The sequence below is a fragment of the Nycticebus coucang genome, chromosome 13 (genome assembly GCF_027406575.1).
Source record: "Nycticebus coucang isolate mNycCou1 chromosome 13, mNycCou1.pri, whole genome shotgun sequence".
NCBI classification, from domain to species: Eukaryota; Metazoa; Chordata; class Mammalia; order Primates; family Lorisidae; genus Nycticebus; species Nycticebus coucang.
Genome location: NC_069792.1, coordinates 65,018,293 through 65,044,748, shown reverse-complemented (window position 1 = coordinate 65,044,748; position 26,456 = coordinate 65,018,293). Strand labels below are relative to the sequence as shown.

Below are 26,456 nucleotides of genomic sequence, written 5' to 3'. Positions count from 1 at the left end.
AAAAGGAGACTTAGGAAGGAATGAAGCAGTGTTTGTTGGAGAGTAACTGTATATAGCTTGAATTTGTTTTCCCCCTTTTATCCTAAATTGGGACATTGTCCCCATTCTACCTAGCAAGTTCATTGGGTGCTTATTTGCATAGGTTATTAATTTTGAAGCAGATTTTATCTGTTAACAAGATTATAGCTAGAACACATTGCAAATACTTCACTATTGATTAGTATTGCAGGAAAATTTTTATTTTAATGCTCCATCAAGTTTCTTTTATAATATAAAAGGTAGCCTAGTTGTGCTTTTTGTCTTAATGTATAATTGCATGTACAGATTTCATATCAAAAAAATAGTAAGATAGGCTTGGCGCTCATAGCTCATTGGTTAGGGCACTGGCCACATTATACCGGGGCTGGCAGGTCCAAACCTGCCCCAGGCCTGCTAAACAACAGTGACAACTACAACAAAAAAATAGCCAGGCATTGTGGCGGGCACCTAAAGTCCCAGCTACTGGGAGGCTGAGGCAAGAGAATTGCTTATGCCCAAGAGTTTGAGGTTGCTGTGAGCTGTAATATCACAGCACTCTATTGAGGTTGACGTAGTGAGACTCAGTCTCAAAAAAAAAAAGTAAGATAGAGGAAACCAATTACTTTTTTCAGTAAATCTTCAGCCTTAAATATAGGCATTTTTCTCTCCTTTTCCTTTCCTTAACTATTTTTCCTCCATTTTTTAGTAGCTTAAATAAAAGAGGTATTTCTGGCTCTCTGACAAGGAAAATAAAATGTGGAAATTGAGTATATATATGTTTACTCATTCAAAAGTTTTACTTTATTCAAAACTTTAAAAAGACTTGTCATACGGGTATTATAAGTAGCCTTTAAAAGATTGTGCCAGTGCATGGACTACTCATTTCATGTCAGTGTTCTCTATAATTGAGCTCCAGTGTCATGTAAGATCTTACTGATTCAGAATTTTTTGTATCTGTTATCCAAGTTTCGTATATATTTTTTCTTTCCCTTCTGAATACACAATTGTAGATTTAGGACAGGTGCGGTCACTCATGCCTGTAATCCTAGCACTTGGGGAGGCTGAGGCAGGTGGATTGCTTGAACTCAGGAGTTTGAGACCAGCCTGAACAAAAGTGAGACCATGTCTCTACTAAAAATAGAAAAGTTAACTGGGTGTCATGGAGGGTACCTGTAGTCCCAGTTACTTGGGAGGCTGAGGCAAGGGGATTGCTGAAGCCCAAGTGTTTGAGGTTGCTGTGAGCTATGATGATGCTATTGGCACTCTACCTAGGGTGGCAGAGTGAGATTCTGTCTCAAAAAAAAAAAAAAAAATTGTAGAGTTAGACAAGAGTTTTCAGAGTAACATTTCTTCATTTTTTATAGGCATTTGCAAGTAAAATCACTGGCATGCTGTTAGAATTATCCCCAGCTCAGCTGCTTCTCCTTCTAGCAAGTGAAGATTCTCTGAGAGCAAGAGTGGATGAGGCCATGGAACTCATTATTGCACATGGACGGTAATGCGTACAATTGAGAAGGCATTGTTGAAACATCAATTACTTTATTTTTAGTATGTGAGTGTCATCATACAGGGTGGACATAAAGTTTGTGTGCAGTGTAAATCGCACGTGACCTTGATATCCATTCTGTATTTTAATATTTATACCATAAAGCACAGACTTTCCTTATTTTTTTGTGACAGAGTCTTGCTCTGTCGCCCCCACTAGTGTGTAGTGGCAACTTACTACAACCTCAAGTAGCTGGGACTATAAGCATGCACCACCACACCTGACTATTTCTTTTATTTATTTATTATTTTTTTAGTAGAGATGGGGTCCTGTTCTTGCTTAGGCTAGTCTCAAGCTCCTGGGCTCAAGGGATCTTCCCACCTTAGTCTCCCAGACAAGGTTTTAAAAATTATTTTTAAATGTTGGCTTAAAATCCACAAGTGAGCAACAGTGGAGTTTCTCATGTATTATTAAAATTGTAGCATTTTAGTAGTCACTTAGATTCTAAAATGTCTTTTATGTACCTGATATTTAGAAATTACGTGAAGAAAGTAATCTCAAATTCATCAAAATACCCTTATGGTAGAGGCCATAGTATACTTCAAAGAATCTTAGGATAATAGTCCTGAATTCTTATGATAAATGTAGAATTTTTTTCAGGCTTTCTGATTTATCTTAAAAATTCATGAAAGGGGCGGCGCTTGTGGCTCCAAAGAGTAGGGCGCCAGCCCCTATGCCGGAAGTGGCAGGTTCAAACCCAGCCCCGTCCAAAACTGCAAAAAAAAAAACAAAACAAAACAAAAATTCATGAAATTTTTCTTTCTATTCTTTATTTCTTTTAATAGAAAATCTAAAAATATCTGACATATTACTTATCCCTTTTTGCAAAAATGTCAAATAAAAGTGACATTAAGACGATATCCCAAAGGGGGAAGAAAAAGAAGGTATGCCATACTTAGTCTGTGGCTTTTATCCTGGGGCTACTGTAATAATCAGTTGAAGCTTTGAAGTGTTTATTTATTATTTTAGATACAATTTACTTATCTGATGTAAATTCCTCATTCGTAATCATGATTTTGAATGAGGAATTTACATCAGATAAGTAAGCAAGTAGGCTTAGCACCAGAATGGCATAGCCACTTTAGAGCCTTTGAATAGTCCAAGCCAAAGAAGTTTCTTTGTTGTCACTACTTTTCTTCTCTGGATATTTATGGACTGTTTCTTTATTCCTCTGACCTGTGTCTGGAGCTGTCAACACACTGATATAGCTCAGCCCATTATCAAAAATGTTGAGAATAATGTGAATTTTTGACAAAAAGATTTTTACAAATATGTGTAAGTGTTTCAAGTTTAGTAATATCTTCTATTGGTTGTAACTAATATACAATATTGGCTGCTTTTAGTTGGTTTTATGGAGTGAATTTAGTATTCAAAAATCATTAAATTCACTAGAGAATTTGATTCCTATTGTGATTGCTTTCTGAGCATTTTTCTGTTCTACAATGCTTCCTCTGAGCTTAAGTTCCTGCACCTATATGAAGACTGCATTTATTTTGTTTGAAATCAGGTAGCCTCTATCCCCTTATCTTGAATCATATATGTAACATCTAGTGCTTTTTGAAAGGTATGGATTTTGGACATTTCTGCTCCTAGAACTGGATTATTGTGATTAAGTACATCAGATACTTATAAATGATTTCAAAACTTAAATGTATTTATAAATCCTTATAAGTTTAAATGAGTATGTTCTTTACTATAGTAAATTTTTGACATTCTACTTATTGAGAATCTGAAAGATTTTTTTTTTCTTTTTAGGGAAAATGGAGCTGATAGTATCCTAGATCTTGGATTATTAGACTCCTCTGAAAAGGTACAGGTAAGTGGTATTTTTATACATGTGCACTTAGAATTTAAATTTTAATGAAATCTGAAGGAACAGAAAAGATTTATGAAGAAATTATCTTCGTAAGTAAAATACATGATTACAGCAGAGAGAAGCAAAAATAGGGGTATACAAGTGTCATGTACAAAATCAAGTAGTGAAATTGGTTAGTTTAGGGCTTAGTATAACCCTACTCACTAGCTGCCTCCATGTCAGCATAGCTTTAATTTGGAGATGCAATGAACTGAATAGTAGAGAAGTATAAAATCATAGGACTCCTTTTAAAATATCTGGTGCCAACAGTGCAGAACATATTATGGGACATAGGATATAGTAATAAGGGAGGCTTTTTAGTGGGTGGTGTATTTCATTCTTAGGCTATCTAAAAACTTGCTATGCCAGCCAAAACGGAGCAAGCCCACCATAATCTTATCTCTTATGCTGACAACACCTAAAATCTCTGGACACAATGCAAAGAGGGAATAGCCTAAGATTCTGAAAAGTAAACAATAGCATATAGATTGGAGAGGGAAGTCAAAACTTGAGAAGTGACCAGTATAGTATCATTTCAGACAGTGAGGGTAAAGTTGATCTTTGTTATTCTATCTTAGCTGAAGCTGATAGTAATGACTTTGAGAACTAACGTCTAAACCACTGCCCAAGTGTTACATGTGCAGGCCAGACCCAAATAGGATAATAAAGGCTTTGAAAACTTAACTGGCATTGAAACCACTATACATAGAAAGTGATACTTCCAGTTTGAAACCTAACCAAATTAATACACCTACTAAAGTACCCTCCCATCATCATTCTCCATATCAATTTAACAAGACACAGAGTTTCCAGCTTAATATTCAAAACGTCAAGATACACTCTAAAATTACTCAGCTGTGAGATGACTCATGTTGAAATTATCGAAGACTATCTCCATGAGATAAAGGTGAATACTAATGAATGGAGAGATTGAGCCTCTAACTTTAATAGAGAAACAAGGGAAATTTTTAGTACAGCATCTGAAAGAAAAATATTCACTGGATGGGTCAATAGCAGAACAAAGGTGACAGTGGAAGGATAGGTGGAAATTATCCTTTCTGAAGAAGAGAGAGAGAGAAAAGATTTAAAACCAAAGAACAGTTTCAGAGACTCATGGGATAGTATCAAAAGTTTTAACATTCAGGTCATTGGAGTACTTGAAGGAAAAGAAGAAAGAAATTGCTATAGAAAAAATATTTGAAGAAATAATAACTAAAAACTTCCTACATTTGGTAAAAGGCATAAATATACAGATCCATGGTCAGTGAACTCCAAACAGGATAAACTGAAAGAAAACACCGTCCAGACATACTATAATCAAACTTTGTTAAAACACATATTCTTGAAAGCAGCCAAAGAATAGTGTATTATAGAAGACAATGATTTGAAAGACAGTGAATTTCTCATCAGAAATGATGTGGTCCAGAAGACAATGGAAACTCATTAACAGTGTGGCGAGATTATCAATCTAGAATTCTTTATCCAGTGAAAATATCTTTCAGACATTAAAGAGAAAGAAGGTAACCTCTGTTGCATTTAGTGATTTTTTTTTGTTTGATTTTTTAAATTAAGTTTTTTAAAAAAAAAAAATTCGGGTTAATATGTGGTGATTAGGTTACATTGTTTGAGCTTGTAAAGTGGTCTTGTCCTTCACTCAGGTAGCGTGCCACAGATTCCTACATTGTACACATTGTACTCTCTCCTCCCCTTCCCTATCTAAAGACTTCATATGCCCAAGTTTTATGTACTCCTATTTCTAAAAGGGCAAAATTTTAAAGTTTTTTTTACCTTTAGTATTGTTATACACATTTAAATATGAATGTTGCTTTACCTGTCTAATGTGTGAATGATTTCAGAGAACCAGTTTATATATTTGTTTTTTTAAAGTGAATGTAGGGTGCTTAATCTTGGATATTCTCTAAAACTAGGAAAACCGAAAGCGTCATGGTTCTAGTCGAAGTGTAGTAGATATGGATTTAGATGATACAGATGATGGTGATGACAATGCCCCTTTGTTTTACCAACCTGGGAAAAGAGGATTTTACACTCCAAGGCCTGGCAAAAACACAGAAGCAAGGTTGAATTGTTTCAGAAACATTGGCAGGTAAAATAACTCTAATTTTATATTTGAATTTTTAAAAAAACTGAGTTTGTAAATTTTCTGAAATATATTAGTTATAAAAAATACATATGCTGTTTCATACTAAATAGAAAGAAGGCTGTAGATAATTTCTTGAACTATTTTTTTAAATTATTTTTTATTGAATCATAACTTTGTACATTGATGCATTTATGGGGTTTAGGGTATACAATGTGAAATGCTTACATTGAACTAAGTAACACATCCATCACAATTATACTCATTTCTTAATAGTTTTGAAATGTACCATTGTATCATGCATATTAGGTGAGCCTCCCCACCCCCCATGCCCTCCCTCCCTCCTATATTCCCCTCCTTTCCCCTTTCTCCTTTCTCTCCTCTTCCTTTCTACTTTCTGGACTATATTTATGTTTTGCCATTCGTCTGAGTGTTTTAAGTGGTTACATATTGATTTTATAGTAGTATTGAGTACATTGAATACTTTTTTCCCCATTCTTGAGATACTTTACTAAGAAGAATATGTTTCAGCTCCATCTAGGTAAACATAAAAGATGTGAAGTCTCCATCTTTTTATGGCTGCATAGTATTCCATGGTGTACATATACCACAATTTGTTAATCCATTCATGGGTCGATGGGCACGTGGGCTGTTTCAATGTCTTGGCTATTATGAATTGGGCTGCAATAAACATTCTGATGCAAATGTCTTTGTTATAAAATAATTTTTGATCATCTGGGTATATACCTAGTAGAGGAATTGCAGGATCGAAAGGTAGGTCTACTTTTAGTTCCTTGAATGTTCTCCAAACTTCTTTCCAAAAAAAGTCGTATTAACTTGCATTCCCACCAGTGTAGAAGCGTTCCCTTCTCTCCATATTCATGCCAACATCTGTAGTTTTGGGATTTTGTGATGTGGGCTAATCTTACTGGAGTTAGATGATATCTCAAAGTGGTTTTGATTTGCATTTCTCTGATAATTAAGGATGGTGAGCATTTTTTCATGTGTCTGTAGGCCATGTGCCTGTCTTCATCAGAGAAGTTTCTGTTCAAGTCCCTTGCCCACCACATAAAAATAGGGCTATTTATTCTTTTCTTATTGATTAGAGTTCTCTGTAGATTCTAGTTACCAGAACTTTGTTGGAAACATAACCTGCAAAAGTCTTTTCCCATTCTGAAGGTTATCTGTTTGCTTTACTTACTGTGCTCCTGGCTGTGCAAAAGCTTTTTAGTTTGATCAGATCCCAGTAATTTATTTTTGGTGTTGCTTCAATTGCTCGGGGGAGGGGGAGTCCTCCTCATAAAATATTCTCCCAGGCCAATTTCTTCATGTGTTACCCTGCACTCTCTTCTAATATTTTTATATTTTCATGTCTTAAGTTTAAATATTTTATCCAGTGAGAATCAATTTTTGTTAATGGTGAAAGGTGGGGGTTCAGTTTCAGTTTTCTACAGGTCGCCAGCCAGTTCACCCAGCACCATTTGTTAAATAGGGAGTCTTTCCCCCACTGAATATTTTTGATAGGCTTGTCAAAGATCAAATGATGATAGGTAGCTGGGTTCATCTCTTGTTTCTCTATTCTGTTCCATAAATCTACCATTCTGTTTTTGTGCCAGTACCATGCTGTTTTGATCACTATAGATTTATAGTATAGCCTGAAGTCTGGTGATGTGATGTCTCCTGATTTTATTTCTGAGTAATATATTTGCTATTCGAGGTTTTTTCTGATTCCATATAAAACGAAACACTATTTTTTCAAGTTCTTTAAAGTATGACAATGGTGCTTTAATAGGGATTGCATTAAATCTGTATATTGCTTTGGGTAGTATGGATATTTTAACAATGTTGATTCTTCCCAGCTGTGAGCATGGTATGTTTTTCCATTTGTTAGCAACTTCAGCTATTTCTTTTCTCAGAATTTCATAGTTCTCTTTATAGAGATCTTTCATGTCCTTTGTTAGGTAAATTCCCAGATACTTCATCTTCTTTGGCACTACTGTAAAAGGAATAGAGTCCTTGATTGTTTTTTTCAGCTTGACTATTGTTGGCATATATAAAAGCTACTGACTTGTAAGTATTGATTTTTGTATCCTGAAATGCTGCTGTATTCCTTGATCACTTCTAAGAGTTTTGAAGTTGAGTCCCTGGGATTTTCCAGGTATAGGATCATATCGTCAGCAAAGAATGAGAGTTTGATCTCCTCTGACCCTATTTGGATACCCTTGTTTGCCTTCTCTTGCCTGATTGCCATGGCTAAGACTTTCATTACTATGTTGAATAGCAGTGGAGACAGTGGGCATCCTTGCCTTGCTCTTGATCTGAGTGGAAATGTTTTCAATTTTACACCATTCAATATGATATTGGCTGTGGGTTTGCTGTAGATGGCCTCTATTAGTTTAAGAAATGTTCCTTCTATATCAATTTTCTTAAGAATTCTGATGATGAAAGGATGCTGGATATTATCAAAGGCTTTTTCTGCATCAATTGACAGAATCATAATGGTCTTTTTTATTTTATTGATGTGATGTATATTTATAGATCTGTGTATGTTGAACCAACCCTGAAATAAAACCAACTTGATCATGGTGTATAATTTTTTTGATGCGTTGTTGAATTCCGTTTGCTAAGATCTTATTAAATATTTTTGCATCGATATTCATTAATGATATTGGTCTATAATTTCTTTCTTTGTTGGATCCTTTCCTGGGTTGGGTATCAGGGTGATATTTACTTCATGGAATGTGTTCGGAAGTATTCATTCTTTTTCTATGCTTTGGAAAATGTTGTATACTATAGTTACTAGTTCCTCTTGAAAGGTTTGATAGAATTCGGATGGGAAGCCATCTGGTCCTGTACTTTTCTTTTTAGGGAGATTTCGTATTGTTGATGCTATTTCAGTGGTTGATATAAGTCTATTCAAGATTTCTAATTCTTTCTGGTTGAGTCTAGGAAGGTGGCGTGCTTCCAGGTGTTGGTCCATTTTGTTTAGATTTTCATATTTCTGGGAATAGAGATTTTTGTAGTAATCATGGAGGATTTTTTGAATTTCTGAAGTGTCTGTTGTTATTTCTCCTTTATCATTTCTGATAGATGATATTAGAGATTTTACTTTTCTATTTTTGGTTAGGTTGACTAAAGGTTTACCAATTTTGTTAATCTTTTTTAAAAAACAAACTTTTCTGTTTCATTGATCTTCTGAATGATTCTTTTATTTTCAATTTCATTTAATTCTGCCCTAATTTTGGTTATTTCTTTTATTCTGCAGTGTTTGGGGTTGTAATGTTCTTCCTTTTCCAGTTGCTTGAGATCATCCATTAAGTTGTTGGCTTCCTCTCTTTCTGTTTTCTTGATGAAGGCTTCCAGGGCTATACATTTCCCTCTTAGGACTGCCTTTGCAGTATCCCACAGGTTTTGATAATTTGTGTCTTCATTATTATTTTGTTCCAAAAATTTGGTGATTTCCTTCTTAATCTTGTCTTTGACCCAGCTATCATTCAGCCTAAGATTATTTAGCTTCCATGACTTTGAGTATGAAGATTCCCGTTGCTTTTGAGTTCAGCTTTTATTCTGTGGTGGTCTGAGAAGATACAAGGAATAATTTCTATACTTTTAAATTTGCTGAGGTTAGACTTGTGTCCTAGGATATGAGCAATTTCTTGAACTATTATATGTATATTTATGTATGTGTTCGGGGGTTATATGTATTCTAGAATTATTTTTGAATTTAAATCTTATTTTCCTGTGGTTTTGTTATTAGGATTCTTGGACTATGTCTGTTACAGAATGAACTATGTCCTATTACATTGAATAGACATGTAATTAAAGTGTTGCTTGGCAGAAAAGTAAGTGATTTTGATGAACCTAACTCTTTACAGTTACACATTTTTTATTATAAAATAATAAAATGCTAACATACTATTACGGCATTTGCTTACTATTAAATTTCAAAGTAGTACAGCCATTATAATTTTCAAACATTTTATGATACAATTACTGTCAATTAAAACAAAACTTAAAAATTAAAAAGAAATGACAGTTAAAGTCTGTATGTATTGGGAGGTGGCATGGCAGCATGGGTAACACAGGTGGGCTTGGGGGAGTCTGACAAACCTGCATCAAATTGTAAACAAATCACCTAACATTGCGGCATATTTTCTCATTTATATAGTGGTAAAGTAAACAGCATATAGTTTATAGTATATTGAATATTTGCCTGGGAAATAATAATGGATATTATCCATTATTATTGTATTGAAAAGAGCATTCCAACTCAAACAATATATGTAAAAGTTATAAGGAGGTAGCAGAAGAATGTAAGATACATAGCACAGTATGCTCAACATTCATCTTTGGGTGATGGAATTAGCTTATTTTCTTTATATGTTTTGATGGTTTGACAGCTTATACACTCCTTTATGAGGGATGATGGAGAAGAAAAACCATTTCCATTAAAAATAATATAAAATGCTAATGATATGCAGATGACTGCCAGTGTTCCTAAAGTTACTTCAAAGAAATTACTTTGACATAAAATATTATACAGTAAGTCTTCACTTAATACCTTGGAATATTGGAAACTGCAGCTTTAAGCAAATCAGCATAAAACAAAACCAGTTTTATTTTCCTCATCAACATTATACTGAATTGACATTTCACTTAAAGCTGCAGTTTCCGAGACCCCCCCCTTTGGCGTTAAATGAGGATTTACTTTATAATCTTTTCCAGAGATGTACATCACACATCTGATATGAATTAGCATTATTAAAGCTATAATCTTACAACTTCTCTTTACTCAAACCCACCAAGGAATATTGTTTTCTATTAGTACATGTGTATTATACTATGTTATATAGTTTTTTAACCCTGATCCCATTTAATTCTTAAAGTGTTCCAGCTAAAAAGTTCCTATGCAATAAATAACTAGACTCAAAGCCCAGCAACATAAAAATGTTGATCTATTGAGTCTTTAGCAAGGTGTAGCGAATAGCTTAAAAACACAATATTGTGACCTTGGACAAGTTACTGATTTCTTTGAGCATTGTATTTATCAGCTAGATTTTAAAAAATCTACATTTTATGATTATTGTCAATAATAAATAGGATATATATTCCTGAATAAGCTGCTGTACATAATCAGTGTTTTGGGAAATTTTTTTTGAAACTTAAAAACTATTATTGGCTTTATATTTTTTCAAAATATAACATTTTTTGTACTTTGAAAATTGAATATATTGTCAGAGCTTAATGATTTATTACTCTTTAAAGTGGTTACTATATATATTCAGTAGAAAATTATTTTATATCAGCATGTCCAAATTACAAAAACTTCCTTATCAGACGTAACTTTACTAAAGAATTGAGTATGTTTCTTTCACAATTGAGTTTCATACGATTACTTCCTTAGGTCAATTGGCATGACTTTGCTTTTTTTGATCCTGTAATGTATGAGAGTTTGCGGCAACTAATCCTGGCTTCCCAGAGTTCAGATGCTGATGCTGTTTTCTCAGCAATGGATTTGGCATTTGCAATTGACTTGTGTAAAGAAGAGGGTGGAGGACAGGTAAAGTAAATACACAGTATCCTGATTCTGGTGAGAGAATTTGGTTAGTCTGTTGTTCTTGTCTTATACAGAAACAGTTTAATTAAAGACCAAGAAAGAGAGATGTACACATGCATGTATATACACTTGTACACAGAAGGAAAAAGACACACTAGGAAGTAAACTGAGAGATGGATCAAGAGTTAGTGAGGCAAACTGAGATGCAGAAGGGCTTTTTGGCCTAAAATACTTGTACTCTTAGATATTTATCAGAGAAAGAATTGGCTTTATATTTTAAAATCTGTTAGGAAACAGTTTTGTGAATTGTTAATACTGCTTTGATAAAATTGCCTTTAAGTAACACTGCTAAATTTTTCACAGGTTGAGCTCATTCCTAATGGTGTAAATATACCAGTCACTCCTCAGAATGTGTATGAGTATGTACGAAAATACGCAGAACACAGAATGTTGGTAGTTGCAGAACAGCCATTGCATGTAAGTATTTTCTAGAAAGTGTTATGAGGCTATTTTGTCTTCCTATGTGGTAAACTAGTTCTGTATATTCAACTTGTTAATAAAATGTCAAAATTTTCAAACCAAAATGAATTGATTTACCACGTAAATTATATCTTAAATTTCAGAATCCAAACCAAATATCCCTTTGGATTTACTTTGTAAAACCAGGTAATCATCAGAAAGTAGCTTTGGTAAATAGTTTGTAAAGGGTGTTTGTGGAGCTAAAATGACCATTTTCAGAGTCCTACCTCTACCCATACTTTGGGGTGACCTGCTAGAAGGACTTATAGGCAATTGTACTAAACAGTTACTATTTATTGTGGTAATAGGACTTGTAGCAACATCAGCCAGAGAAAAAGATAACATTAGGCAGGGTAATCCAGGTACACACAGGGTCATGGCTGTCACAAAGAACACACTTATTTCTCTACCAGTGAAATGAAGCAACACGTGTACATTGTTTGTGCTTGAGGGAGCCCACTTAAGAATCAGAGCTCAGAGTTTTTATTGGAGGTTAATCCTGTTGGCACTTTTCTCTTTTACTGCTTATGCAACCAGCCACGATTACTGAAATTCCATACTCTCAGAGGAAAGTACCTGGTTGGTTTGAATCATATTGTTTGTACAAATAATATAGGCAATCTAGTACAGCAAGGTTTATTGCCCTAGGCATTCAAAACAGCCTTATTAGTTAGTAATGTAGGGAACATTCCAAACCAAGTTCTCAGACACCAGCCGAGGACCAGTCCTTCTAAAGAGTAATATCAGACCTACTACATTAACTCTTTTCCTTAACCATGGTAAATGTTACATACATAGATTTAGCCCTGATGGTTTCACATGTTTTCTGATCCCTATGCTACAATAATTGTGTAGACTCTGGAGTTCAAATCACAGCTCTACCACCCTCTAGGTCAGTGTTTTTCAGCCTTTTTTATCTCATGGCACACTTTTGAACCTATAGTCAAACTTAAATTATGTTGATCCAAAAAAAGAGTAAAAGAAAGAATATAACTTACTGTGCTTTGAACATCTTTCAAAAATAATTTTAAAATTTTCTTGGCACACCTAAGATCCTCTCATGGCACACCAGTTAAAAATCACTGCTGTAGATGTATGTATGATGTTAGCAAATTACTAAGCTCTTTATACAAATGGTATAGGCAATCTGGTACAGCAGGGTGCCCTCTTCTGCAAAATGAGGACAAGATTAAATGAATTAAGTAAGATACTTAGAACATTTCCTGGCACACAGTAATGTTTAGTAACCTTCTAGATTTTGAATTTGTGTCTGGGAGATTTGTTGTTCTCATCACTATACCTTTCCTAGGCTGCTGACTCCATAGCACTTTTGACAAATTGAAACTATTTTTACTTAATGGCTAGCCTATTTAACATAATTTAAAATATTTCAGTTAGCTACTAATATATAATAATACTTTACTTTTGAACCTGTAGCCTATTCAGTATGTCTTTTTTCCTTCTTTGCCTTTCTCTTTTTTGAATCTGTTAATAAATTCAAAATAAAGAATTTTTTTGCTCTCTGGTTTAAAAGGGCATTCTTTGAGAAGGTTGTTGAGATTACATATAGGAGTTAACAATGTAAATATGCTACATGGAAAATGAAGTACTGATTGCAATAAAATTTTTTTTTTTTTAAATTCTCTAGGCAATGAGAAAAGGTCTACTAGATGTGCTTCCAAAAAATTCATTAGAAGATTTAACGGCGGAAGATTTTAGGCTTTTGGTAAACGGCTGTGGTGAAGTTAATGTGCAAATGCTCATCAGTTTTACCTCTTTCAATGATGAATCGGGTAGGATATTTTAAAAAATGTTTACTTAAGGAATGTACTGTCTAGATAATTTGGTGAGTAAGCATTTTCTGAGTTTCTGGTCCTTAGATCTAATTTACAGAGCTTGGGAAATTATGACATTATATTTTTTTACATTATTTTTAAGCATAGGGTTGAACTAAATATTTTGATGGCTTAGCATTAGGTTATTCTTAATTCTTTTACTTCTTAATTTTTCTTTGTTTTTAAAAATATATGGCTTAGTGTGAATACAAATAAAACATTTTCATGGTAAGTAATTGTATAAAAAGAGTTCATATATACTTATTAAGGAAAAAAATATCATGTGACAGTTCTACTGGCCTTCCTTTCTGATTCATTTTGCTTAATGTCTCTAGTGAAAGACTTTGACGACATGTTTGCTTTGTAGAGGTAGACCCAGATCACACTTATAAAAACGTAACAACACATAAATGCATGGAGAATTTAGGAAGAACAAAGATTGGTACCTATAATCCTCTTAGAAAAATCTTCACTATACTTTGAAAACTCCAAAAAGTTCACTATAAAAAGTTTATACCTGGGTGGCACCTGTGGCTAAATGAGTAGGGTGCCAGCCCCATATACCTAGGGTGGCAAGTTCGAACCCAGCCTTGGCCAAACTGCAACAACAACAAAAAAACAAGCTGGGTGTTGTGGCAGACACCTGTAGTCCCAGCTACTCAGTAGGCTGAGGCAAGAGAATTGCCTAAGCCCAAGTGCTGCATGTTGCTGTGAGCTGTGATGTTACAGCACTCTACCAAGGGTGACAAAGTGAGAGTCTGTCTCTTTAAAAAAAAAAAAAAAAGTTTATACCTACAGGGTAAGACTATTATGTATATAAAGGTACCAATTTTTTCCCCTTTATTTTTCCTATTTTGCAAGAAGATTCAGCCAAATTATAGTAAGTTAGATTTGGATAAGTGTTCTTGTTTTTTCTTCTTAGAATATACAGGTTGCTGTTACAATAGTTTTTGTGCTACTTTTAAATATAGTTTTCAATACTTGAGGTGAGGTAAGAATTTGTCACATCTATAAACCAAAAATCTAGGAGGGAAAACAAAATGTCCAAAGAAACTGCCTTAAGACTTTGCCACTTCAGGTGTGATCCTCAGATTAACAGTGTAGGCGTCATCTGGAAGCTTTTTAGAATTGTATAGTAACATATCTTGTGTTTTCTTCCTTCAGCCCCAAAGACTCAGTGAATGAATGAGAATCTGCATTATGTAAAGATTCCCATGTCATTTATTAACTCATTAAAATTTGAAAAGTACTGGGTTTAGATCATGGGCTAAATCATGATTTATAGTTTGGGTTAAAGTTATTGTGATAATCCATTCTGAGGCTAGCGATTCATTTTTTTTGTTTGTTTTGGTCATCTCGAGTTAGGATTGAGTAATACACTATAGAAAGGTTTTATTTACATAGTATAAATGGTCTTTATTCCTGCATTAAGAATTAGACCCCTCTAATCTTAAATAACATTTTAATTTTGTATCTTTTTATTATAAGAAGTTCAGCAATATTCTGAAGATACAACTCTGAGACAGTAATGTCTATTGAGTTTATATTCTTTCTTAGGAGAAAATGCGGAGAAGCTCTTGCAGTTCAAGCGTTGGTTCTGGTCAATAGTAGAGAAGATGAGCATGACAGAACGACAGGATCTTGTAAGTTAAATTTGTAGGAGATATAAAATTTTACAATACTGTGCCTTTTCAGTTTGTAATGTTAGTCATTTTAATTTCAGAAATATTTAGAAATAAAAGTACTCCATATAACAGAATACCTGAATTACTCTAAAGCTTCAAAGTTAAGTGGTATTTAGATATTAATGCGCTGTCCTTAGTTCCCTAAGATGATACCACCTTGCTGTTGCAACATGTTTTTTTTTTTCTTTCTCTATCATAGTGCTCACTACCTATATACATCCTTAATCCTTTTGACTAGTGGCAAGCTCTGACAAAATTTCTGAAGAGTCTTTTGATAGCTGTTTACTAGGAAGAGAGTAGCTTAATTGTGATATGTGGATATTAAATTCTAATTCTTATTAGCACAGAGCCCCAGGCAACTTAGAATTAATAAATATCTTAGATAACAGAAGTTTTGATCTTAGTGGAAAGTCTACCAAGTCAGTGAACCTTTGTCCTCAAGGATGCCTGTAAACCAAATCAACCTGCCCATTAATCTTAAAAGGCAGTTTAGTCCAGACTTTCTTATAGAAATGTGAAGGTCATTTCTTATCCAGAAAACCCCACAAATCTTTTCTATACTCACACTTCATGCTTCGCTGGGACATTTCCCCTATCTAACCAGCCTTAGGTCTTAGTAATTTAAACCAGACCACTCATTGTAATGTTTAAAAGTGATTCAGTTTCTAGATATATCTGCTTTATTTGAATGATGAGAAGTGGTTACTTGTGCAGGAAAAGTACACAACTTTCAGATTCCCATTTACCTTCATTCAAACAGAAGCTTATTTGGTGGGTAGTGGAGGGAAGGAGGGAAGTTTTTGCTGTTAGTGCTCCTGAATCTTTACATGGCTTTAAGAGCTTTCCTCCTCTACTGTGGCGAAACAGGTTGTTCAGCAGTCCTTAGCTGCCACCTGATTTGGTTCTTGTCTTTTCTCTATCCTGGTAATTTTGACCTACAGTGTTCCCCAGGTAGTTTTGATATAATGGGTCAGCATTTGACTTTCCCAGTCTAACTTCCTAAAGTCCTTACCAGTGCCAGTACCACATCTGTCCCTGTTGGTTTCATAATCACTTAGATAGCTTGTTTGGGTTCTACCACCTGTAGTCAGTCTTTGAATTCAGTGTACCTGTTGCCCTAAGACAAGGCCCTTATCAGTTCTGTAATGGAAATGATTTGCTGTTGTGAGGTTTAAGTTTTAGAACTATTTTAATCTATTCTCTAATTTTAGCTTTCCATTTTTAAGTCATATCCTCAGTTTAGTCAGCCCACTGCAGTTTCTGCTGTCTACTAAAAGAAAATTTTGCTAACTACTCAATCTTAGTAAAAAGAAAATCTCCTTCAGTAAAAACCTCAAAATTTCCTGTCAACAGCTTTAATTTGTGAGCTTCACTCCTTAAAGTCTTAAAAATCTATTCTTAAGGCTTTAGCATTATATCAAGGTGTCTCCACCGCTTCCCCCTTTGCCTTCTCCCCTTCTGAGATAAATTATTCTTTTGTGTCTGAGGCGGCGACGCTGAAGGACATAAGAGGGTTTCCCAAACAATGTTCCCACGAATTATTAGTCCTGTAAATTATTAAGATTTCTGGGGTTATTGGGTAAGACTACATAGTTTAATTTCCCCTTGGAGAGTCATAGTTTACTAGTAAAAGTTCTGAGAAGTGCTCTAGTATCTCTCTTATTCCAACTTCTTGGAGGTCCAGTGATGTAGTCATCTACCTTGGTTAACGACACTTCATCTTTGAAGAAACAAACACTTTACGTTAAGCTTGTTTCTATCTACAGAATGAGTGGATTGGGCTGTCTTCACATTCTGTCCACAGAGAACCTTCCAAATTCTTATATATTTCTCTTTGGATTTTGTAGATCCTGATAATTTGGAGGGAGTTTTTTTCTTATTCCTTCCTATAGCATTCTAAATAAGGTTTTTCATACAACTATGCTTCAGGAATTAACATATTAGTTTGTTCAGATTTCCTTGTCACTCTGGGAAATTGGATGTACTTCACTGTTTAGTTGTGTGCTATAAATGTATTAGATTAAAAAAGCTTTTCCGTAGGAGAGAGACACTGTCTTATTATGACTGAAGAATGGTACGTGTGTATGAATTGATGAGGAACTAACCTATGTGTTCAGAGAAATCAGTATTTCAGGGAAGTATATCCTTGGTTATTACATTTAGGTTAAAAAGTAAAGTAGAAGTTAACATTTATTATTAAAAAAAGTTAACATTTATTGAGTTTCATTTATTTACACTGTGTTGCATAAAATATTATAGATATGTAGTAAAACTCAGAGGTAATATGGTTTATTACATGACTTTTGATGTACAGATGTTCTCCAACCCTTAATACTATAAAATTCTGTATTACCAGGTAGTACTGATAATACTGGATTATTTTTGATAGTAGATAAAATGCAAAATAACTTTTTTAGATAACCTGTGTGAGTTTTGAACCTAAGACCCTATATTTTGTTTGGAGGACTAGTGCCTCTTTTCCCTCTAATACTGACTCTGTGGAATTTAGCTGTTGTAAGGCCCTTAAAAACCACTTAGTACAATAGCTTTATGTTACAGGTGAGAAAACTGAGGCCCTGAGACAGAAAGTCACTTTTTTACTTTGTGATACTTTCTTCTGCTGCTAACTCATTAAACATACTTTTTAAAGAAACTCCTTGAATGAGGTATGAGTGATATCTTCCCTTTTTAGTATAATAAATTTAAAACCCATTTCAAAATAATATCCCCTACCTCCTGTAAGTTTTAACATCAGAACGAGGCTCTGTGTATTTTGTTGCCAGAATTAAGAGTTGAATATTTATCTGTTAAAAGTCAAAATTATAATTACTACATTCCTGTTTAGGTTTACTTTTGGACATCAAGCCCATCATTACCAGCCAGTGAAGAAGGATTCCAGCCTATGCCCTCAATCACAATAAGACCACCAGATGACCAACATCTTCCTACTGCAAATACTTGTATTTCTCGACTTTACGTCCCACTCTATTCCTCTAAACAGATTCTCAAACAGAAATTGCTACTCGCCATTAAGACCAAGAATTTTGGTTTTGTGTAGAGTATAAAAAGTGTGTATTGCTGTGTAATATTACTAGCTAATTTTGTAGATTTTTTTCCATTTGTCTATAAAAATTTATGGAAGTTAATGCTGTCATACCCCACTGGTGGTACCTTCAAGAGGTTACAGGCAGACATTCCTTGCTGAGTTTGTAGCTTAAAGGCCTGAGGAGCCCTAGCAACATTTGGCTATAATGGTTTGCTAGGCAACAACTTCTGGGTCTAGCCCCAGCCAAAGATGACAGCAGAACAACATAATTTACACTGTGATTTATCTTTTTTCTGAGGGGGAAAAATGTAAAATGTTCTGATAATTCACTGCTGCCTTTGTGGAAAGTGTTTCAGCAAAGGTTATTGTATAGAGGGAATAGGGAATTTCAAAATAAAAAATTAAGTATGTTCTGTGTTTTCATTTTAACTTTTTTAATGGTGTTTAATTTGTGGTTGGCTGCAATTGTGTATCATGTATTTGGAACTTGTAAAAAGTTCTTTGACATTCAGATCTTAGAGATGAAATCACTTTTACCTATAAAAACCACTTTTATTGCAGTTTATTTTGGCTGCATTGAGCTCTAGGATATTAAATGATATCACTAATATTTTGCATGTAATTTGTTCGAGTGAGGGCACTTTTTTGTACATATGATGGGGCCAATGCACAATACTTTACCACAGTCACCTTTTTTTTCTTTGTATCCCTATGAGCAGTCAGGAGGTTACTGCACTTCAGTTCTAACTAGACATTTGTACTAAGGTATTTCAGTTATGTAAACTCAGCCTGGGCACTTTCTGATAACTGTAAAATGTTTTATAAGATCATGATTATTGAAGATACATTTTGGAAAATTTTAAATGTTCGTGAGCAGCTTAACTACTTTTGTATCTAGCCTTTTTTAAGTATCTTGTTACATTTACTTTTTTAAATAAAATTACAGAAGAAATGTCAAGTAATACTGAAGAAACAATAGTTTTTATTTATGTAGTTGTACATTTTTAAACTAAGGGCAATATACTGACATGGTTATGTGCATAAAAATTTTGATTTAACGTACTGAAAGTTTATATACACATGGACTATAAGAAACAGAAGAAAATCAGTCCACATTTTACAGTTAGCAGAGAATCCTGAATGGCACTGGCCAGGCCACATTTTCTTTTTATAAATGGGAGAAGTGAAGTGTGACCCCTACTTGGCATAGGAAGTTAACTTACACTTAAGTGACAGGTCGTTTTTTGATGACCCATTAATTATTTAGCTAGGACCAATATCCTTAAATTCTTGTGATCGTAGTAGCTTTATTCAATGGCATAATAAGGAAAGCTGTTTTCTGCAGTAAGTCTTCAATAAAGACTTAAACCAGTCACTTTACATATTACAAATGAGAGAAATTCTCTGGAATCTCTACTATTTCAGTTCCTTTATAGGACTGCTGGCCTTGGTGATAATTTTCATGTTCAAAGGCACTATGCTTTCATTATAGAACTTCCTTCAAAAGACTGAACCACATGATATTCTCAGCCCTGTTGATACTAAAAAATACTTAAAATTGAATGATAGTAGTGAAATTCATTGTATTAAAAACTTATATATATATAACACGCTGTATTAGATGTGTGTAAAATTAGCCAAAGGTTATCTTACAAAGTGAGACATTGGTTTTTATGTCTAAATGCTATTTCTGAATAAATGAAATAGTAATTAGATTTAGAGCTGATTAGCAATGTGTTTGAAAGATAAAATTTATCATCTTCTGTATGCACACTATGGGATTGATAAAATATCAAATGAGAACAAACTAGATAGATATAATTAGGACATTTGAAACCCTAATTGTGAATCTATTTTTAATAGTTATTAAAAGAATGAAAATACTTAAAATAATGCACAATGTCTTAAGTCTTCCTAAATCAAGATTTTGGTTAAAATGCTTTCAGTAATATTAAAAGCACAGTAAGTCTCCTTTTTTAAAGTAAACCATTAAAATGGTTCTAAATGTAAAATAAAGTCATGTAAAATAAAGTTCTCTTTTGGTCTTGTTTAGTGATTAAATCTAATAAAACTGAAAATAAATTCAGGAAGAGAAGACCAAGAATGAACTTTACTGACGGTTTTCAAAGTTTTGCTACTTCTTTTTTCCTAAGTCACCCGAATTTTAAGCTTATCTGGTAGAATAGCTTACCTAAGGCAGACTTGAGAGGGTCTTTTGAAAGAATGATTTCAATATTTAATATTTGCCCCTCTAACATTCCACCTTCCATAAAGATAAGACTATTTTTATGTATTAAAAGATAGCAATTTTTTTTTTTTTTTTTTTGTAGAGACAGAGTCTCACTGTACCTCCCGAGGGTAGAGTGCTGTGGCGTCACACGGCTCACAGCAACCTCTAACTCTTGGGCTTACGCGATTCTCTCGCCTCAGCCTCCCGAGCAGCTGGGACTACAGGCGCCTGCCACATCGCCCGGCTATTTTTTTGTTGCAGTTTGGCCGGGGCTGGGCTTGAACCCATCACCCTCGGTATATGGGGCCGGCACCCTACTCACTGAGCCACAGGCGCCACCCATAAAAGATAGCAATTTCTAGGTTTAAACTCAAATTGAGATATTCCCTTGAGACACTTCTCTTGTTTCTGTTAATATAATTCAGTTGTGCAGTTTGTTTCCGTATTAATACAATTGAGTTGTGCAGTTTGTTAATTCAAATTCTTACGCACTGCTCATCCTCTCAACTCCTTTACTGTCAGTAAGCCTTTGATGGAAGCCGCGAATCTTCACTCTTAATAGAGCATCCCTCGTGAAAATGCCCCAAAGAGGATTCCTTTTTATTTAGGAATGTAATTGCTCCTCCTATAAATCTGCTGAGAACCAAACCTTTTCTACTTATAACCTATGGCAAAACAACTACATCTGTTCATAATCTAGTTCCAAATTGGGTTCGTCCTGATAAAGAGGCTGGTTGGAAGTACCCTTGGTAGACTGTGCCTGGGTAGTGTTTGAAGATATTTCTAATATTTACATCACCCTAAATGTGTAGGCATGAACATAGAGACTAATTCTTTAAACACCAATCAGTGCAAAAATGTATTTAAAATGTGACTTGTTTATTCTTATCAAGATATTTTACATTAAATATAAGCAAATTATCTTCCTTTACCTCAAAATCCAAAAAACTTTAGACTATCGATTGCAAAATGAAGTCTCTCTTCATCAGCAACTTTTATTGAGTACTTATTATGTGCTATGCACTTCATCAAGTCCTCTACATGTGTTATCTCATTTTATACTACAAAACGGACTGTCACCATCCTCACTGACAAAAACCTGAGACACAGGCTAACCACCTTATTCAAGATTACATAGCTAGTTATTGCTGAAGTGAGTTATATCTCCAGGCATTCTGGAACTTGCATTTCTAAACATGGGGCTATACATTTTATGGAAGGTATGATTATAAGTGAGTTGGTCATAGAATAATGAAGTACTCCAGTAACAGTCCTGGCTACATTATGAAAAGGCAGTAATATATTTTTGCTAAAGATTTCTAAAAAATTTTTTTGACCTTCATAATTTTCCCTAAGGACAATAATTAGAAATCCGAAGGTGTGGGAATTATCTAAAATCAACCATGATATCTACCTTTTAAGTCCAAATGTTTTTAAAATGAACAGCATCATAATGAAAACCTAACTTCTTATTCTTAAGTTTTCTTACAAGGTATAAAGAGGTGCTTGCTCTAAAAAAAAAATAAATAAATAAATGTCTTTCATGGGTAAAATAACTCTTATTTCCTGAATCTTTTTCAGAATGTATCTTTGACTATTTCTAGTTGCTGAACTTTAAATCAATACTTTGCATTGTTACTTGGTAACTTTGATACAAGTAGCATCTCTTCAGGAAAAACATCAGGCCATGTATGAAATACTTTTTCGAAGGGGAAGCTGAAATTTGGCTACTTAAATGTTTAAATTGGTTTACCATTCTCTGGATAAGAGTATAGTTCTGGTTTGATGTGTTTACAGAGTACTATGAGTTAGCCATAAGAAAGCATAAAAGCACCTCATGCTCCCGATAGCCAACTACATTTAAATTTTTTGTTTTGTCTAATAAGCACTATTATGATCTATAGAAATGGGAGGCTTATGATCACCTTTAATGTATTCATTTAGTAACTTTAAGGAATACCTAGATCTATGTTATTTTTCCTTAAAAAATTCTGTCCACATAAAAAAACAGATACAGTATTCCTCTCAAGCAGTTATAATGATCTCAAAATACAGGCATTGAAGCCCAAGTACAATAAAGTGTAGAGGCTTTGATTCCTGGAGTGTCTGTCTGATCCTCTAGCCTGCACAGACTAGAAGTTACAAAATTAAGATCAGCAAAAAGCTGATCAAAAACACTCAAAAAGCACAACAGAATGGAGCCAATTAGAAAGATATATCCAAAGTTGACAAGATTTAGGATGTTAAACTTAATTTTATAACTTGAAGTACAGGGCCTTGAAGGAAGAAAGCATTCAAATATTTGTGAATGAAAGAATTTCTTAAAAGTGTCAAATATCTGGAACAACTATATTATTTTTTTCAGTAAATGAAGTGGTAGAGCACTGTAATGAAAGCCATGGTCCTTGACTTGGATAAGAGGTATTAAGTTTTCTTGGTCATACAAACTTTTTGGAAGCATCCTGAAAGACTTCATATTGATACTCCTATTTTTAAAATAAAACTTTAAGGATGGGCATGGTGGCTCATGCTTGTAATCTTAGCACTCTGGGAGGCCACATCAGGTGGATTGCTTGAGCTTAGTTAAAGATTAGCCTGAGCAAGAGCAAGAGGAAGACCCTATTTCCTGAAAATAGAAAAACTAGCCTGGCATCATAGGAGGTACCTATAGTCCCAGTTACTCAGGAGGCTGAGGCAGGACTGCTTGAGCCCAAGAGTTAGAAGTTGCAGTGAGCTACAATGATGCCAGGATGACAAAGTGAGACTGTTTCATAAAACTTAAGCAGAACTGTCTTGGAACGTGTAGATAAGGGAGGAAAAAACTTGCCAAAATTAAGGTATAGCAGCTGAAGGTTTACAATGATTTGAGAAGGTGAAAACAAGATTTTCATGCAGCTTTTTTTGTCATTCTTTACTTTTACCTCTTAATGCTATGCTCTCACTGAAAGAGTAACAAGGAACTGGCAGCCCCTGCCTTCCCACAGCCATGACTTTACCGTAAAATCTTCGAAGCATAAGCCAAATCAATTCCTACCATCCTTGGTCCATGTACAACCTGAAAGTATTTGCTTATTGTCTAGTGACCCTCCACTAGAACAGAAGCTATCAGAAACTCTGTCCTTGTTCACTTCTGTAAGCCCAGTGAATAGAACATTGCCTGGTTCAAAAAATGTTTACAAATCAAAAAATTACCTAGTCACTAAGTCGGAAACATGGAATTATATTCAATTTCTTGCCTCCAAATTCAAATTAACCACCAGCCCCTACCTTAAACCAAATCCTTGTATCTTGAATTCGTCTATTTCTCTCCACACTTACCATTAACTTGTAAGTCACTACCATCTTGTGTTACTCAACAGCCCACTAATTGGATTATTTATTTTGCTCCCTTCAATATGTAGAGGCAGAACAATCTTTCTGAAATGTGTGTCAATCCTATAACCTGTTTAAAATACACTGACTTTCCACAGCTATGTAAGATGAAATTCACAGAATCCTATTTTACAACCTATCTTTACTTGCTCCCTTGTTATACTGAAAGACTCGCAATCCCCCAGTGGGTTGCACCCTGTCACCTTGGAGCCCATATACATACTGGATCCTATGATCTTACTGTCCTCTCTCTATGGTCCCTCATCTTGGAACGGCTAATTCCTACTCATATTCAGAATCCAGTTTAGCTACCTCCCCAAGCAGCTCTTCTGCCTTCTATCCCACACCTTAACAAAGCTGGTTCAGATACTATTCCTTTGAACCTCCTCAGAACCACATTAACTTGCTTTCTCCTTCTAGTCTTTAAGTTCCTGAAGTCTAAGAAATGTACATCACTTGGCTTTCCCTTTTCAGTGCTCAATATCATGTTAGTATTTATTGAATGAATGAATTCAAGTAACCAACTCCCAGTTAGGAACATACTATTGATTTTATCTCATTTGGAGGTCTGTACCTATGAAATGTTAAGTCTTACCTATCCTTCTCTGTGACCAAAAACTACTTACTGTCCTTCTAATGCTTCCACACATACTACAATGAGTAAAAGTAGTCTCACTTCCTTTCTTCTGCATTTAACTTATATTAGCAACTTACTTGGAAATAGTTAAGGAGAAAATGTTCTTAGCACTGTACTTCAAACATTTTTTAAAGAACCTGTATTGCTTGCTGGTTCTTTTGAGAAAACTGCTTTACTTATGAATGTGAAATATGGTGAAGTATGGCTTTGAGGTTGCCAGAACTAGAAACATCTAAGCCTGAGCCAGTCACATCTGGACCACATTACCAGATACCCTCAGCTGGATGTGTCATGAGCATCTCAACACAACCCCAAATGAACTCATTTTCCTACTAAGATTTCATGGGTGAAAGGCACTAGTAACAGTTTAGTGTTTTACTTAGAAACTTGTAGTCAGTTGGGTGTGGTGACTCATGCATGTACTCCTAGTACTCTGGGAAGCCAAGGTGAGAGGCTAGAGTTTTGAGGGGCAAGAGTTTGAGATCAGCCTGAGCAAGATCGAAACCCTATAAAAAAAAAAAATAGAAAAATTGGCTGTGCGTAGTAGTACGCACCTGAGCCAGTACTACTCAGTGTGTATATTTATTTAACTCACATGCCAGTCTCTGCATTCCCCACTCCCACTGCCTTATTTTAAGCCAGCATTATTCTGCAGCTGGACTATTCCAATTTGCTCTAATTTCTCTATCTCCAAATTTGTCACCTTCCTGCACACTGTAGGCATTCCTGAATGATAAATGAATGGCTTGTTAAATATAGACTTATTTACTTCAGTGATTCTCAAACTAGGGTCCAGGATCTGACAATTTTCTACAAGGATTTTGATTCTTTTTTTTTTTTTTTTTTTTTGTAGAGACAAAGTCTCACTTTACCGCCCTCGGTAGAGTGCCATGGCGTCACACAGCTCACAGCAACCTCCAGCTCTTGGGCTTATATGATTCTCTTGCCTCAGCCTCCCGAGTAGCTGGGACTACAGGCGAGGATTTTGATTCTTAATTCATATACAGTATCTTGGATTACCTTGATGACATTTATAATGACAATGGTTTCAAGCAACAGAGTGAAAGTTAAAAAGGCAAATTTAATATGTAAATGATACATTTGTTCCTCATGAAAGCAACTGATAAAGAGTTGTTAGGGAAAGGTAGTTATCTATCCCCCATGGCTGAAATGCAAAAGAACATGCTTCATTAATGATCACTACAAATTTCACATGAATACAATGAAGTTTTAGCAAAGCAACATTACCATTAAGGTCACAAATTTGAATTTTATCATGTCTACAGTCTTGATGTATTTAATTTATATATTTATTTTTATTGTTGTATAAAGCTTTACGAATAAGTTGTTTATAACTGGTGTGTGTTTGTACATGCTTAAATAACAATACGTATATAATTTAAACCAATACCAAAGTGGCTGTGAAAATATTTTTTTAAAGAGGTTGAGACGTCAATTAAGTTTGAGAAATGAGGATTTACCCATTGAATGGTACACAGTAACAGTAACCTGAAATCATATATTTTCTATAGAATAGGCTATATTACCTTGTTAGGTCATTAACCACACAAATCTCCGAAGTAGGATGAAGGCTAATCCAGTTACTTAGGCTGCATAACACATTATCCTAAAGCTTGATAGCTTAAAACAACCATTTACTGTGCTCACGTATTCTTTGGATTAAGAATTTGGACAGGACACAGGATGGCTTATTTCTGCTCTGTGATCTCTAGGGGTTTCCACTGGAAGATGTAATGGCTAGGAGCTGGAATCCTCTGAAGGCTTGTTCATTCACAAATCTGGAAGTTGATGCTGCTGCCTGGTGCTTCAGTGGCGTTCCATATGAACTTCTCACATGGTCTGTGTGAGCTAGTTTTTGGTTTCCTCTAGCATGGTGCCTGTGGGAAAGGGATCCTCAAACCTTAGATAACTCCTTAGCATAAATAAGCACAGCCATTTTATTGAGGTACCCATTCCGAGGAATTGGGCCAAAGAGTCAAATTAATTGAGCCAAAGATCAAACTGAAGAATAATGGCCAAGCCGGAGGTCCAGGTTGA

At 34.7% G+C, this 26,456-nt stretch overlaps 1 protein-coding gene across 4 annotated transcripts in view; it reads left to right on the top strand.

The window, feature by feature from the left end:
* The window catches only part of UBR5 (ubiquitin protein ligase E3 component n-recognin 5), a 156,916-nt gene extending 137,795 nt beyond the window's left edge, over positions 1-19,121 (top strand). For all 4 annotated transcript variants that reach the window (XM_053558541.1, XM_053558544.1, XM_053558542.1 and 1 more), the window contains exons 51-59: positions 1,383-1,513; positions 3,320-3,380; positions 5,348-5,523; positions 9,275-9,359; positions 10,922-11,077; positions 11,438-11,551; positions 13,242-13,386; positions 14,986-15,071; positions 17,959-19,121. In XM_053558541.1, coding sequence (XP_053414516.1) covers positions 1,383-1,513; positions 3,320-3,380; positions 5,348-5,523; positions 9,275-9,359; positions 10,922-11,077; positions 11,438-11,551; positions 13,242-13,386; positions 14,986-15,071; positions 17,959-18,171 — 1,167 coding nt within the window. In that variant the 3' untranslated portion in view covers positions 18,172-19,121. The remainder of the gene's footprint in view (positions 1-1,382; positions 1,514-3,319; positions 3,381-5,347; positions 5,524-9,274; positions 9,360-10,921; positions 11,078-11,437; positions 11,552-13,241; positions 13,387-14,985; positions 15,072-17,958) is intronic.
* The last annotated feature ends 7,335 nt before the right edge of the window (positions 19,122-26,456 follow it).